Source organism: Panthera leo, chromosome B1, assembly GCF_018350215.1.
Source record: "Panthera leo isolate Ple1 chromosome B1, P.leo_Ple1_pat1.1, whole genome shotgun sequence".
NCBI classification, from domain to species: Eukaryota; Metazoa; Chordata; class Mammalia; order Carnivora; family Felidae; genus Panthera; species Panthera leo.
The window spans coordinates 7802421-7816088 of record NC_056682.1 but is presented as its reverse complement, the minus strand read 5'-3'; the positions used below and the strand labels follow the sequence as shown (position 1 = coordinate 7816088).

Below are 13668 nucleotides of genomic sequence, written 5' to 3'. Positions count from 1 at the left end.
GAGGCCCAGTGCCCGCCCCCGCCGAAGCCCCGCCCACCAACGGGCCCCGCCCAGCCGCGCTGAGACCCCGCCCCCCCGAGGCCCCGCCCCACCGCGGATGCTGCCATAGAAACCCAGAAAGCGACATGGCTGCCGCCGGCCTCGGAGGAAGGCTTCTGACACTGCCGGCGGCAGCCCTACCCAAGTCACCGTCACTTTCGCTACAGGCAGCAGCTCCCATCCGAGGGAAGCCTAAGAAATATCTGGTCTATCCGCATCCACCGAAGAGCTCCCGCCTGTCCCCGTCGGTTCTGCGCTGGCTCCAGGGCCTGGATCTCACCTTCTTTCCTAGGAACGTCAACAGGTGCAGGAGCAAGCCGCCTAGACGGGGCCTGAGCGCGCCAGGGACCCGCCGACCACTCGGCTGCCCCGCCGCGGCACTGGGCGCAGACGGCCTACTCCCCTGGTTTAGGTTTCAGACACCGACCCCCACCCGCTCAGCGCTCGGCGCGCGCGCGCGCGCACACACACACACCCCTTCTTTTAGGGAGCGGGCCTGGAAAATACATGACGAAGCACTCACTTATGCATTTACCCATTCAATCATCACATTTTCGATTTAAGCTAATATAGAATGCCTTGGTGACTACAAAAAAATACTGATAGTCAAGGCTCTTTCTTTAGAGACACTGGACATTAACAATCGTGGGGATCAGTTTATCCTCTGGATGGCATCTAGTTTTTCCAATCAGGGACTGGAAAAAAGTTGCTGCTGAACTGCAGCCACCCTGAACGTAACGGGCGGTTAATATCTGCTCTGGGAATGCGAACTAATTTCCATAAATATGAAGGCGATGACTTTTTTGCAAAGACTCTGGTTTACTAATTTCAATATTCCTTAATAGAGACATGCCTGAAATTTTCAATGTGCATCGGAATCACCTAGGGATCTTGTTAAAATGAAGATTCAATACAAATTAATAGTTTGGGTTCATAAAAAGAACACGAAAGCCTTTAGTGTGTATCTAATCTTATTAAAATTCTATTCCATAGCAGGTCTTCCTTAGAGCAATGATCCAACAAAACTAATTTTATAAGTTATTTGCTGTCAGTGTGGAATATTAAATTGGTGTTAATTGATTATAAAACAAACTGTAAAAGTAACCACATTTTATTTCATTTCTTTAATATTATGGCTCAGGGATTTTTCAAATGGCTTCCTGATTGCAGAAATATTCACTATATATTACCCCAGGGACCTTAAATTGTCATCCTTTGAAAATGGAACTTCTTTGAAAGTCAAGTTGGATAACTGGGCACAGTTGGAGAAGGTAAATTAGCAGTCATCGACTTTAAGAAGTTTGTGTTTTAAATGGTGTACTCCTGATGTCGTGGATATCTACACACACGTGCGTGTGGCTGTGCCACGAAGCTGGCAGCTTGTTTCCGTGTATTAAAATGAAGGTTATTAAAGTTTGTCAGGAGTCACTTATGAAACTCATTTCAAATTGGAGTAGGATAGAATGGTTGCTTTTCTTGCTGAACGCTATTTAATAGTTAACATGTTAAAATTAAAAACTATTAGTTGAGAGACAAAAAAAAGGGGGTTAAGGTGAATACAAAGTAATTGAAGATTTTTACGTAACTTCTTATAATGAAAATACCTTCTTTCTACTATTAAAGTTCCTGGCAAGAAAAAGACTTAAATTACCTAAAGAGCTAATCCATGGAACAATTCATTGCAAAGCTGGAGTACCTGAAATACTAATACAAGAGGTTTATACTTTGCTAACGCATCGAGAGTAAGTCATTTGGAATCTTCTAGCGATACAACTTAAAATGAAAATTTGGTAACATAAATCTCATTACTAAAATATGGCTTGTCAACAATATTTTTTTCGTTCCAGAATTAAAAGTATCCAGGGTGACCTCGTGAATTTCACAGACTACAGTTACCAGATGCGTCTGCCCCTGGTTCCTAGCTCTACAGCTTCCAAGTCGATTAAAGATAACATTAGGTCGTCAGAGATAAAAAGCAATCCCAACACGCTCAGCAATGAACTTAAAGTAGAGTTCCTCTTCCTTTTACAAATGTTGCAAAGAAAATTAAGGAGAAAACTGAATCCAAGTAAGTTTTCCTTGGAAATAGTCAACTGAATTCTTCCCAACGTAGTGAGGCTATGCTTGAGTACAGATGAAAGAAAAGTTGACCACTGTCTGTCCCAACTCTGCTTTTTCTATCCCTGGTTTAAAGGGAAAGTGGTTCTCTTATGCTTAGCAGTGGAATGATTTATCATCACTGGAGTGGTTTACGGCATATTTTTTTAAATGAAAGCATAGGTTAACTTAGTATATTAACACTTCTCTTTTTAGAAAAGAGTGACTATGTTCACATAAAATTCTGTGGGAAGTAAGTTCAAATATCAAGCTACTAAGGAAGATGAGAATATTTCAGACTTCATCAGGATGTAAGTACTTTAGGAAAAGCCTGGATTACCATGATTTGCTCTAGATGATTTCCAGACCACGGTCATGGTTGTCCTGTAGTAGCCTCGGTATGTAGACTGGGTACGTAAGGTAAGGCAGATGGAGGCAACCCTCGGCAATCTTCCAGAGAGATCACTGAAATAAGTCTCAAAGCATCCAAAGCGTTTGCCATCAGAGTTCCAACAGATGACAAACAAAATAAGTGAACTTTCTTTCATTGTTGTTGCTTTACTAACACTTAACTTAGGACACCATTGGTCTCAGAATTCTATAGTCCTTGATTCCAGACATTTAGTGACTTCATCATGACCGTGGCACTAAAACCATTCAAGAATGAGGCAGCTGTAGGTCAGTAGGATTTCTCCCTCATTTGAACCCCCATTTTCTGAAGAAAAGAGCCATTTTCTCTCTAGTCTCTAGAAGGAAAGGAGAGCAGTAACTGTAACTTGCCCTCACAATGTGAGTTGGATATTTTGGTTTTCATCCTGTTGCTCTGTTCATCTTCCACTGCCTATCATTTTTTGTTTCTCTTCCTTATTTGCTCTTACTCATGAATTTGTGAGTAGAAAAGAACTGAGGTCATTGATCCTGTTGTGGAATTATATAGTCAAATTCTTTTGTAGGTTTTTAAACACTGTAATTCTGCTGTGATTCATTCATGCATATAATGTAGATGTACAACTTTAAAAAGACAATGAATAAATATTTGTGTATCACTGCATAATCTACGATGTGGAACATTACCCATAGCTTTATATTCTCCTGGTGTCCTGCTCTTACCGCCTTCTTCATACTTGCCTCTGAGAGTAACCATTGTCCTGCAGCCTTTGTCATTGCCTTGATTTAAAAAAGTTTGTTTATGCGCACGACTTACGTTCTTAACTTCATTCATATGTATTTCTTAATTGAGAAGATTTTATCAAACTCCGTACTAGGTAGAATGTCTCCCATGTTGTTCATGCCCCAATCCCTGGAACCTGTGAATACGTTGTATTACATGGCAAAAGAGGCTTTGCAGAAGTCACAGACCTCGAAATAGGGAGTTTATGCTGGATTATTCGGGCGGATCCAGTCTAATCACATGAGCCCTTAAAAGCTGAGATAGTTCTCCAAGTGGAGTCAGAGGAGTGCAGCAGAAGCAGGAACGATTTGAAGTGTGGGAGGGCCTCAACCTGCCACTGCCACAGAGGCCACCTGGAGGGCACAAGAAGGTGAGGGCATGGCCTCAAACAACTCTCAGGGACAGCCAGCAACAACACAGATTTTGGACCTAGAATTGCAAGGAGCCAAATTCTGCCAAAAACATGAATGAGCATGGGAGAGGATTCATCCCCAGAGCTTCCAGAAGGAATGTGGCCCTGCTAACATCTCGATTTCAGCCTGGTGAGCCTCTAAAAAGAAGCCCATAGACTTCTGTACTGTGAGAGTAAAGATGGCTATTGTTCATAAGCCACCAACTTTATGGCAATTTGTTATGGCAGAAATGAAAAACAAACTTCATAATTAACACTGTTGGCATCATGAGGTTATAAAAATATTCTCCTATCCTTACCTTGACTAAGGTTTAGCCTTTCCATTTTTTAAAACTTTAATTCCAGTTAACACAATGTTCTATCAGTTTCAGGTGTACGATTTAGTGATTGCTTCCATACAACGCCCAGTGCTCATCCCAAGTGCATCCTTAATCCCCATCACCCATTTCCCCATCCTCCACCCACCTCCCTTCCGGTGACCATCTGTTTGTAGTGAGGAGTCTCTTAGTTGTTTTGTCTTTTCTTCCCCTTTGCTCATTTTTTTTTTTTTTAAATTCCACATATGAGTGAAATCATATAGTATTTATTCGCCTTTCTCTGGGTGACTTATTTTGCTTAGCATTGTACTATCGAGCTCCATCCATGTTGCAAACGGTAGGATTTCGTTCTTTCTTATGGCTGAATGATAACTCATTGTATGTATGTATATATATATACATATACATATATATGTATATATACACGTTATGTTTATATACATATAAACATACACACCATATCGTCTTTGTCCATTCATCCATAGATGGATTCTTTGGCTGCTTCCATCATTTGGCTATTGTAAATCATGCTGCTATAAACATCGGGGTGATGTATCCCTTTGAATTAGTATTTTTGTGGCCCTTGGGTAAATATCTAGTAGTGCAATTACTGGATTGTAGGGCAGTTCTACTTTTCACCTTTTGAGGAACCTCCATATCATTTTCCAGAGTGACTGCACCAGTTTGCATTTCCACCAACGGTGCAAAAGGGTTCCTTTTTCTCCACATCCTCACCACCACTTGCTGTTTCTTGTGTTTTTTATTTTAGCCATTCTGACTAAAGGTGTGAGGTGGTATCTCATTGTAGTTTTGATTTGCATTTCCCGGGTGACGAGTGGTATTGAGCATCTTTTCATGTGTCCGTTGGCCATCTGGATGTCTTCTTTGAAGAAACATCTGTTCATGTCTCTGCTCATTTTTTAATTGGATTGTTTTTTGGGTGTTGAGTTGTAGCAGTTCTTTATATATTTTGAATACTAACCCTTTACTGGATATGTCATTTGCAAATATCCTCTCTCATTCAGCAGGCTGCCTTTTAGTTTTGTGGACTGTTTCCTTTGCTGTGCAGAAGCTTTTAATTTTGATGTAGTCCAGAGTTTTTGTTTTTATTTCCCTTGCCTCAGGAAATATACCTAGAAAAATGTTGCTATGTTAGCCTTTCACTTAAAATAATTTTTCAACTTTACTGAGGTATAAGTGACAAATAGAAATTATATATATTTAAGGTGTAACACTTGGTGTTTCGATATACATATACATTGTTCAATGATCACTGCAATCAAACATATCCATGTTCAGAGTGCCTGGGTGGCTCAATCAGTTGAGCGTTTGACTTTGGCTCAGGCCATGATCTCACGGTTCCTGAGTTCAAGCTCTGAATTGGGCTTGCTGCTGTCAGCGCAGAGCCCGCTTTGGATCCTCTGTCCCCTCTCTCTGCCCCTCCCCTGCTCAGGCTCTCTCGCTCTCAAAAATAAACATTAAAATAAAATATCCATCTCCTCACAAGGTTGCCATTTTCTTTCTTTCTTCCCTTTTCTTTTTTCCTTGCTTGCTTGCTCTGTGTAGTGAGTACACTTAAGGTCTACCCTCTTAGCAAATTTCAGGTACACAATACACTATTAGATGCAGTCCATGCCATACATTAGACCTGCAGAACTTACCCATCCTGCGTAACTGAGACTTTGCACCTCTGATCTGCATCTCCTCACGTGCCCCGCCACCCCATCCCTAGAAATTACCATTTCACTTTCTGCTTCAAACAGCCTGTTTTACATTCCCCATAGAAGTGGAAATGCAGTATTTGTTTTTCCATGTCTGGCTTATTTCTCTTAGCATAACGTCCTCTAGTTTTATCTGTGTTGTTGCAAATGATAAATTTTCCTTTTCATTTATTATTTATTCATTTTGAGAAAGAGACTGTGCCAGTGGGCAGGGGCAGAGAGAGGGGGAGAGAGAGAATCCCAAACAGGCTCCTCACTAACCATGAACCGTGAGATCACAACCTGAGCCCAAACCAAGAGTTGGAAGCTTAACAGACTGAGCCATCCAGGCACCCCCCTAAATTTCCTTCTTTTTTAAGGCGGATTAATATTCCATTTTGAGTGTGTGCATGTGTGTATGTATACATGTATGACCGTACATATACAGTCATCCATTTTTGGACATTTAGGTTGTTTCTGTATCTTTGGCTAATATGAATATTGCTGCAGTGAACATGGGGATGCAGATATTTCTCTGAGATACTGATTCTGTTTCCTTGGGACATATACCTAGAAGTGGGATTGCTGAATCATACGGTAGTTAATTTGGGAGAGAATCTCCATATTGCTTCCATGATGGCTGTACCAATTTACATTCCAGCAACAGTGTAGAAGGGTTCTCTTTTCTCTCACATCCTCATGAACACTTTTTATCTTTTGTCTTTCTTGATAACAGCCATTTTGACAGATGTATGATGATATATTATTGTGGTTTTGGTTGCATGTCCCTGATTATTGGTCATCATTAGTGATGTCGGGCACCTTTCATACACCTGTTTGCCATTTGTATTTATTTTGAGAAACATCTACTTAGGTCCTTTGCCCCATTTTTAATTGGGTTATTTGCTTTGTTCAGTATTGAGTTGTATGAATTCCTTATACGTTTTGGATATTACTTCCTTATAAAGTATTGAACACTGATGAAGGAAAGAAGACACAGATAAATGGAAAGACATCCCATGTTCATGGATGAGAAGAATTAATATTGTTAAAATGTCCATACTACCAAATTGATCCATAGAGTCAACGCAAGCTCGCAAAACTGAATGGCAGTCTTTACAGAAATAGAAAAAACAATCCTGACTTCACATGGAATCACAAAAGAACCTGAAAACCCAAAGCAATTCTCTGAAAGAACAAAGCTGGAAGCATCACACTTCCTGATTTCAAACTGTATTAAAACAGTAAGGTAAAAAAAAAAAATTAAAAAAAAAAAAAAAGGGGCGCCTGGGTGGCGCAGTCGGTTAAGCGTCCGACTTCAGCCAGGTCACGATCTCGCGGTCCGTGAGTTCGAGCCCCGCGTCAGGCTCTGGGCTGATGGCTCGGAGCCTGGAGCCTGTTTCCGATTCTGTGTCTCCCTCTCTCTCTGCCCCTCCCCCGTTCATGCTCTGTCTCTCTCTGTCCCAAAAATAAATAAAAAACGTTGAAAAAAAAAAATTAAAAAAAAAAAAACAGTAAGGTACTGGCATAAAAAACAGACATGTAAACCAATGAAACAGAACAGTGAGCCCAGAAATAAATCCATGCATTTAGTCACCTGATCTTGAATAAGGATGCCAAGAACACACAATAGGGAAAGGACAATCTATCTCCTCAATAATCATGCTGAGAAAATTGGATATCCACTTGAAGAATCTCACACCCCAAATCAAACCCAAATGGATTAAAAAACTTAAACATGAGACCTGAAACCATATAACTGCCAGAAGAAAACACAGGGAAAAAGCTTCTCGGTATTGGTAATGAATTTTTGGAAATGACATCCAAAACACAGGCAACAGAAGCAAAAACAAATACATGGGGTTGTATCAAACTAAAGTGCTTCCTGCATAGCAAAGGAAACAAGAGTGAAAAGGGAACTATAAAATGGGGGAAAAATGTTTGCAAAGCATGGATCTGATAAGGAGTTAGTCTCTTTTAAGATCTTAATTTGAAAAAAAAAAAAGACCTTAATTTGTCTGCAACTGAAATGGAGAACCAATGGTCTCAGAACCATTTTTTGAATAGTCTGTTCTTTCCCCACTGATTTGTAGTATCCTTATTTCTCAAACTTTCCAAGTTTCTGTGTATATCTATATCTATATCTATATATATATCTATATATATAGATATAGATATCTATATATATATATATCTCCTAGCTGATTTTGTCTAAATGTGCGCAACTTTATCACCCGTACGATCTTAGTTACTATGGCTTTATAGCAAGTGTTGGCACTTGGTAAACAAGTCCTGCCATTTTTCCCTCTATGAAGTATCCTATTGCATGGACCTATTTATTTCATTCACCGTGACTTTTACTGTTAGGAATTCAGTAGTACTGCCTACTGCTATATTTGCATTCACGTCTATCATGGTATTTTGTGCTCTTTATTTATTCTTTTTCCGTTTCTTGTTATTGTTTCACCTATCTTTTCTTCTTTTGGATTGATTGGATTGAATTTTTTGTAAAGACTGTCTCCCCCCACCCCCCAAACTGACTTGGAAAATTTTAAATTTCTACTCTTGGTAGTGCCATTCTAGAAATTTTACCACGCAGACTTATCCTCGTCTAAAATTAATGTCTTTACTCTTTCTCCAACTATAAGGACCCTAAAACACTGACGGCTCCTTGTCAGCCCCTTACCGCACTTCAGCATTTTAGTTTTGTCAAGTTACCTTATTTCTAACACCATAAATCAGATACGATTATTTTTCATACAGAATGTTTGCTTACAGTCTATCTCACCATCACTGTCACTCACTGGTTCTCACTGGGATTTCTAGAGCCAAACACAAGTATTCTATTTAATCTTCTAATTCAAAGTCCATCTTTGCACAAAGTTAACCTGTATCTCTCTTGTCCTCCCGTGAGCACACTTTCTCTTTAGCCATGGATCACCTCAACCCTTCAGATTCTGCAACAGTATTCTGTTATCACCCATCTTGATCTTTGAGGCTGCTGATTTGAAGCTCAAAGTCATGAACTGTGATAATTATAGTTCTGAGGATGCTGCTGACCAGAGCTGTATTTAGCATGAACAGGGTCTGGCTGATGAGTAGAAATAACCTTAGACTCTTCTTCAAGCTGCAGAGGAGCAGTAAGTGATCTTTAGAAGCACAGGGAAGTTGACATCCAAGTGTGATAGATAGAATTATAGAATTAATGAGAAATAGGGGAAACGAAGAAATAATTCTAAGTCACTATTTTTAAAGCATAAATAGGTTTGCAAAACAGATACTGCATGTTGTTCATATGAAATATAAACAATATTTAAGAAATCATTTAACCTGTGATGACAGAAGTCAATACAGTATTTTCTTTTTAGGATACTGTGTAGGAGAGACAAGCAGGGGATTTGGGGGGTACTTACGAGTAATATACGATCTCTTGACCTGGGTGATGGCTACCCCAAGTGTATTCATTCCAAAAATTCATCAAGCTGTAAACACATAATTTGTTTACTTTTCTGTATACATATTATTACTGAATAAAAACTTATCAAAAAAACTAAGAACATAGTCTTTAAAATAACGGGTTTTTTTGAAATAACTTTTTTAAAGCCACTATCTTGTGCATCAAAGATGTGAAAAATGTGGGGAGAAGGTTAATAATCTTCATATTCACACCACTCTTAAGAATATGATAAAACAGATGTCTAAAGAATTTGCCTAATTTTTAAATTACAGTGTCTTATTCTGGCCCTGGCCGTAGTGATTTTCTAACAGTTTTTGTGTTCCTATTTCATAGAATGGTTTGAGGTCAGACCAACAGTGGGAGAACTTACTCTTGACCACCTTCCGACCCATGGCTCTGGGTGCAAACATAACTCCATGATTTCAAGGGAAAGAGTTGCTCCTGTTTTACGTGAGTTTTGTTACTGTGGTTTTATTCTTAACTTTTTACCTGGGAACTGAACCTTTTGCTGCTACCTGGTTCCTTAGAATTTTTTTAAACAGTGAAAATGTTGGTCTAGGCATTCAGTCTAAAACTGTGTATTAGGCTGGTGTCGGCATGCTCTGGGTAGGTGGAGGGGCCACACAGTCTGCTGAGTACCGGTCACATTGGGGAGGTTTCCAAGCCAGATTCCCCCCACCCCACCCCAACTAAAGGACCCACTTCAGCTCTGATTTATCTTTAAAGAGGTGGGTCTGAAACAGGTGAAGGCCAGTGCAGAGCTCAAAGCTCAATTCTCTACCAGCAGGTAAGGAATCAGCCCTAAGGCAGATACTGATACTTGCATACTTGTATTACAACAAGCCCCTAGTTTAAATCCTGGGAGTTCAGAAAGTGTTCACAGCATAGCAGTCTAGAGCCCATAAGCCAAAATCAGTCTCCCACCCTGTTTTTGTAGAGCCTGCAAGTTAAGAATGGCTTTCACATTTTTAAATGGTTCAAACAGTGCATCAGAAGAAAAATGGTATTTTCTGATGCACGAACATTGTATGAAGTTCAAATTTCTATGTTCATAAAGTTGTACTGGAACACAGCCAGGACCATTCCGCATGCCATGTCTATGGGCTGCTTTTACGCGACAAAAGCAGGGCCGAGTCGCTGCCCACAAAGTAGGTTTAGATTTAGTGAATAAAAACAGATATAACCAATAAAACCAATAATTACGGGGACATGTTGAGGACATACTTTCATTGAAAATTATTCATTGCTCATCTGAAATTCAAACTTAACTGAGTGTCCATATTTTGTTTTTACTGTCAGGGCTCTGATGGAAAATATTAGGGGACCTGTCCTACAAGGCAGGATTCCTAAAATGTTAAGGGTTTCATGGGGGGGGGGGGTGTGGGGGACACAGGCCTTTGTTTATATAGGGTCTGGAAAAGCAAAGTTAACAGATTCCTCCTTTTAACCTTGTCATTTCTCAGAGCCTTTAATATGCTAATACTCATTGTAAACAGTGAAGAGGAGAGGTACCCAGGGAAGTGTTTTCCAAACTCTATTTGAGCACACATCACTCTTAATTTGGCTTTGTTTTGCTAATGGCCTGGTAGAACTACCATTTCTAAGAGCACACTTTGTAATATCTAGACATTAGAACAGTCCATTAAAAGGTCTAACTCATATGCTTGAGGCATGGTACTCAGCATGACTCAACTCGACAGAAGTGAATAATGATGTTTCTATGGGAAAAAAAAAACAAGTATCCATAGTTTCACCTTCAGATTCTGGGAACACATCCTCTCCTTCAACCTGCCTCAACCTTCTTCCAACAGTGACGCCTGCAGGGCAGGGAGAGCTCCAGCAGGTAGAAGCTGTGACTCCAGGGCAGAGGCTGGGGGGCGGGGGTGGGGGGGTTCTCTGCTGGTTCCCTTGCTTGCCTCTTTCCCCTTATGACTACTTAGACCTGCCTGGGGGTGGGAAAGCACAGGACCATTTGCTTCGGGACCTGCAATGAGAAGGCGGGAAGAGGAATGAGATGTTGCAAGGCCTCCTTGGCCTCCAAATACCAAGAAACAGATGCAAAGTGTCCATATATATGTGTGTGTGTGTGTGTACACACACACACACACACACACACACGATGGCTACTGATACTTGAATAGCTGAAGAACATTCCTTTATCTTTCCAGAAACATTTCAAGGTCACAAATGAGTTTTGAGAAAAATAATGCTCTCATTTCGGATCACAACTCCAAGGAGAGTGGAGTCCTGCTTTCACGACTGTAATGACGTAGCAACTGCTGCACGTGACTTCTCCCCCATTTTATTCTCTCCATGCTCTTCTACGAGTGCCCCTCACTTCAGTGGGCTTTCTCCATCCTTTCCAAAGTGGGTGATGGGCTAAGCGAGACATCACCAGGACAGATCAGGATGGGAAGAAACATGCTTTTCTCTCTCTACTTCTCTCAATCCTATTCCAGAAACTTGGGTCCTCTTAGTCTGGGCACAATGGAAATTAATGAATGGTGTGCAGCTGACTTTGGTAATTACATGGATGAGAGCTGTTTTGCTAGATTTTATTTTTTCCAAATTAATTCAAGGGATTCCATCTCAGTTGTTTCTACTGACAGAGCAGAGTGTGTAGGTCAGGTCAGCTAACATAATGGGCGCGAGTGGAAGGAGGGGAGCAGAGCTAGGCCGCAGGTAACACGGGATCCTATTTTACCATCTAAGATTGCGCGGCATGTGACGGCACCAAATCCACAGGCTGTTCACCTCGAAAGCTTCTAATTCTCAAATAGGGTGGCAAAAATTAATTGTAAGATAGGTTGTTGCCTTTCTTTTTTTCGTTAACACTGAAGTCCCTGCATATGTTTACCTAAACTTAGCATCCAGTGAACTCGTGGGCCAAGGGAGAATACGTTTCTTAGCTGCCACTGGTCCCTCACATGAGAACTGAGCGACCTGGAAGGTCAGCCAGTTTGGACGCTTCATTGCAATCAGAGTTCCAGAAACTAAACTGCGAATTATGTGTATTTGCCAAATCTCAGCACTGTTAGAATCGAGGCCTCAGCTGCTTTCTGAAACAACATCTAAAAATAGTTGAGTCATATTCAGTATCAGATACACCGAACTAAGCCCCGGGTATTTTAGGCACTGCTAATGGCTTTTGGAAGTGGGGGGCATTCCGATTTTTTATTTACGGCCACTACACTGCGTGCTTTAAATATTCTACTTACCAGGCATGTAGATGAACCTGTGTTCAGACTGTTGCTGATTCTTGTGCAAGTTCCGTATGTTAGAAACACTGATCATCGCGCAAATGTTTAATAACCACAAACTGATTTTAATGTTGTTTATTTAAATATGCCAGGAAATACAGGTACTGTTGGCAATCCACTTAGAAGAATTCATGTCAAACAAGCCGGAAAATATTCTTTTGAATCTGCTATGAACCCTATCACAAACACGAAAAAGTAACCTTGAAAAGCACGTGTCCAATGGCTTTGAAGATGTAATGCAGCATCTCCTGCCATCCTAGAGGGTCTAATCACCTGGTTGTGGGTATATAAGTAAATTAAAGCGATGTCTTATCCATAATTGGGCTCAAAACGTGTTGTTGTTTTTTTTTCAATTCAACAACCACGTATTAAAACACCTGTGCCGGGTACTGTTGAAAATGCAAAATCAACAGAGAAGGAGCAAACATCATTTTAAAAGGTACAGTTAAACATAATTCACCATGACAGGTAAAAGTTTTCTCTCATCAATTCTGTAGCAATGGTGGATCTGCTTTGTTATGTTTTCCTCATCAGAAATGAAAAGAGCTACCACTTTGCCTGATATATATTTACACATCACATGCACTCACAAACAATGCATCCCGAACGGTGATTATCACACGTTGGCCCGGAAAGAATACTGCCCACCCCCATAAATAGCTAGACTTAAAACATTTTTAAAAAACAGGCATCTTTCTTGTTGATAGGGAGCTGTGGGAGAGGAAAAATTGTGCCTCACTTGGAATTTGGTTCTGGTGTTTAGCAAACCATTTAGCTCAATTGAAAAATTTCTACTGGTTGCTGCCACTCCCCAGAATTTTAGTGGAGGGAAACCAGAGTTGGCCGATATCTTGAAAGATGGATTATCTTTCATGCATTCTTATAATTTTACATTCACATTTGGAAAATTTTCTTCAACTGTAATTAGTCATGTTGTTACGCTCTCTCATTAACAGTCTCATCCGACTTCCAAGATGAGCATTACTAATGCTGGATCCTGAGACACACACGCCAATCTCCAGCTAAACTCTGTTCGTTGTTTTGCATTGCTGAAGGCTTGGCTTTATTAGAATTTCTATCTCCAAAGACTTCTGTGTTTAATTTCACATTTTGGGCAGGTAATATTTAGTGAAAGAAATTAAAGAGGGCCCACATGAAATAGGATGGCTTCTTGGAGTGAGTGTACAATCTAGTTTTATCTGAGGTAAAGGGTAT

At 40.4% G+C, this 13668-nt stretch overlaps 1 protein-coding gene across 1 annotated transcript; it reads left to right on the top strand.

The window, feature by feature from the left end:
• The first annotated feature begins 84 nt into the window (after positions 1-84).
• SPATA4 (spermatogenesis associated 4) lies at positions 85-12772 on the top strand. The gene is made up of 6 exons (XM_042934209.1): positions 85-343; positions 1181-1310; positions 1663-1781; positions 1887-2107; positions 9527-9643; positions 12546-12772. Exons 1-6 carry the CDS (start codon positions 126-128, stop codon positions 12650-12652), a joined length of 912 nt encoding a protein of 303 aa, XP_042790143.1. The 5' UTR covers positions 85-125; the 3' UTR covers positions 12653-12772.
• Positions 12773-13668: the final 896 nt, after the last annotated feature.

What these genes read in the sequence shown, in the direction of transcription:
- SPATA4 (XM_042934209.1), top strand. Translation starts at nt 126, where the DNA reads ATGGCTGCCGCCGGCCTCGGAGGAAGGCTTCTGACACTGCCGGCGGCA. An exon ending in AAGGAGAAAACTGAATCCAA is followed by an intron (nt 2,108 to 9,526) that starts GTAAGTTTTCCT and finishes CCTATTTCATAG; the next exon opens with AATGGTTTGAGGTCAGACCA. An exon ending in AAGAGTTGCTCCTGTTTTAC is followed by an intron (nt 9,644 to 12,545) that starts GTGAGTTTTGTT and finishes TAAATATGCCAG; the next exon opens with GAAATACAGGTACTGTTGGC.